A 2,381-nucleotide genomic window follows, 5' to 3' on the forward strand; every position below is an offset into this window, starting at 1 on the left:
GCTTGTTGGTGTCCTTAGTCACCTGGGTCGTGACGGGTGTGACGATGGTCGTCGTCACAGGCGTCACACTCTTCCAGCTGCGGCGCCACGACCAGCGGGTGCAGGAGAACCTCACCATCCACTCGGCTCTGCGCATGTCCGAAATGAGGCGCCTGACGGAGACGCTGACGTACATGATCCTCCTATTCATAATATCGTGCATCCCATGCATCCTGGACATGGTGATTAACAAGAATCTGCCCTTGGTACATCACCTGGCCTGGTGGACCTTCATGGCCGGGTCCTCGTGGAACTGGGCCCTGTACACCCTCGCGGGGAGAAGTTCTGGAAGCGCGCCAAGGAGTTCTTCGGTGACGCCGCCCACGCCCACAGGACGTACATCCTCCACAAGGTATGCACTGGGGAAGGGGGTGGAGGAAGCAGATGGGCTGAATGGCAGACACTGGTAAGTAGATTAGAGGATCCAGTGTTCAAGCAAGTACTTTTATAGACCTTGGGTTAATCTACATCAAGAAGCAACAATGAATACTGAAAGATCCAAATTCAAATATAAATGGAGATACAGAAAAAAAAAAAAAATAGATTGATAGATAGATGTAATAGATAGAAAAATAATATAGATATAGAAAAAATTATAGATATAGAAAAAATGGAGATAGAAAAACACTCTTCTCTTATTTGTTTTCTTGTTTTTGTTTGTCATCCATTATCGGATTTTCATTCGACGGAAAGGAAAAAGAAAACGATGATGATAACTCTTACATTTGTTTCTTCGAATTATATGTAAATTCCGAAAAAAAATATATACACGAAAGATATTTACCCAACCATTTTCCAAATTGCACACCCAATCATTTTACATATTGCAAATCTAATCATTTTACATATTGCAAATCTAATCATTTTATATATTGTAAGCCTAATAATTTTACATATTGCAAGCCTAATAATTTTACATATTGCAAGCCTAATCATTTTCATATTGCAAACCTAATCATTTTACATATTGCAAGCCTAATCATTTTATATATTGCAAGCCTTATAATTTTACATATTGCAAGCCTAATAATTTTACATATTGCAAGCCTAATCATTTTCATATTGCAAACCTAATAATTTTACATATTGCAAGCCTAATAATTTTACATATTGCAACGCTAATCATTTTACATATTGCAAACCTAATAATTTTACATATTGCAAGCCTAATCATTTTACATATTGCAAGCCTAATCATTTTACATATTGCAAGCCTAATCATTTTACATATTGCAAGCCTAATCATTTTCATATTGCAAACCTAATAATTTTACATATTGCAAGCCTAATAATTTTACATATTGCAAGCCTAATAATGTTACATATTGCAAGCCTAATCATTTTCATATTGCAAACCTAATAATTTTACATATTGCAAGCCTAATAATTTTACATATTGCAAGCCTAATAATTTTACATATTGCAAGCCTAATAATTTTACATATTGCAAGCCTAATCATTTTCATATTGCAAACCTAATCATTTTACATACTGCAAGCCTAATAATTTTACATATTGCAACGCTAATCATTTTACATATTGCAAACCTAATAATTTTACATATTGCAAGCCTAATCATTTTACATATTGCAAGCCTAATCATTTTACATATTGCTCCTCTCTTTGCAGAGTAGAGAAACAAGAATTTTCTTCGGCAAAGCGAGCGCAACGGGCGGCGGGCATTGCAATGAATGCTTATCGACAAATCTCGATGGACAGCAGTTTTACAGACAAAGTTCCGTTTGAACGTTATTTAAAGTGGACCCACATGTGTATGTGTATGTATGTATGTGCGTGTGTGTGTTTGTTTATATATGTGTATGTATAAGTATACATATATATATATGTGTAAATATATGTATATATATATTTATATGTGTATGTATGTATGTATGTGTGTGTGTGTGTGTGTGTGTGTGTGTGTGTGTGTGTGTGTGTGTGTTGTGTGTGTGTGTGTGTGTGTGTGTGTGTGTGTGTGTCTGTATCTCCATGTGTGCTTATTTTTATATTTCATGTAAATAACATCAAGTCATGTAATTATGTTTTGATATATTTCACTTTTATATGACAAAAATAAAATATTTTACAAGATTTTACTCGTGTATTATTCTTCGCCAGAATTCGCTGCGAAAATGGTAAATTGAGAAAAAAGAGAAAATTCAAAACAATAATTGATAAATTAAGCAATAGATGCTGTAAAAGAGCTTAGGAAGAATAAAAACCATAATATTGATGATAATATGATAATAATAATAACAAAGATGATAATGATAATCATGATAATAATGATAATAACAATAACAACAACAACAGCAAAAAAACGTGACAATGATAACGATGCT

The 2,381-nt window shown here is 34.1% G+C and overlaps 1 protein-coding gene across 2 annotated transcripts in view; it reads left to right on the forward strand.

Moving 5' to 3' along the window:
- Window positions 1-1,925, forward strand: part of LOC125042543 — an 8,628-nt gene extending 6,703 nt beyond the window's left edge. For both annotated transcript variants that reach the window (XM_047638229.1, XM_047638228.1), the window contains exons 2-3: window positions 1-391; window positions 1,669-1,925. The exon at window positions 1-391 is cut by the window's left edge and continues 885 nt beyond it. In XM_047638229.1, the coding sequence (XP_047494185.1) occupies window positions 1-391; window positions 1,669-1,867 (590 nt within the window). In that variant the 3' untranslated portion in view covers window positions 1,868-1,925. The remainder of the gene's footprint in view (window positions 392-1,668) is intronic.
- Window positions 1,926-2,381: the final 456 nt, after the last annotated feature.

This window comes from Penaeus chinensis, chromosome 32, assembly GCF_019202785.1.
Source record: "Penaeus chinensis breed Huanghai No. 1 chromosome 32, ASM1920278v2, whole genome shotgun sequence".
NCBI lineage: Eukaryota > Metazoa > Arthropoda > Malacostraca > Decapoda > Penaeidae > Penaeus > Penaeus chinensis.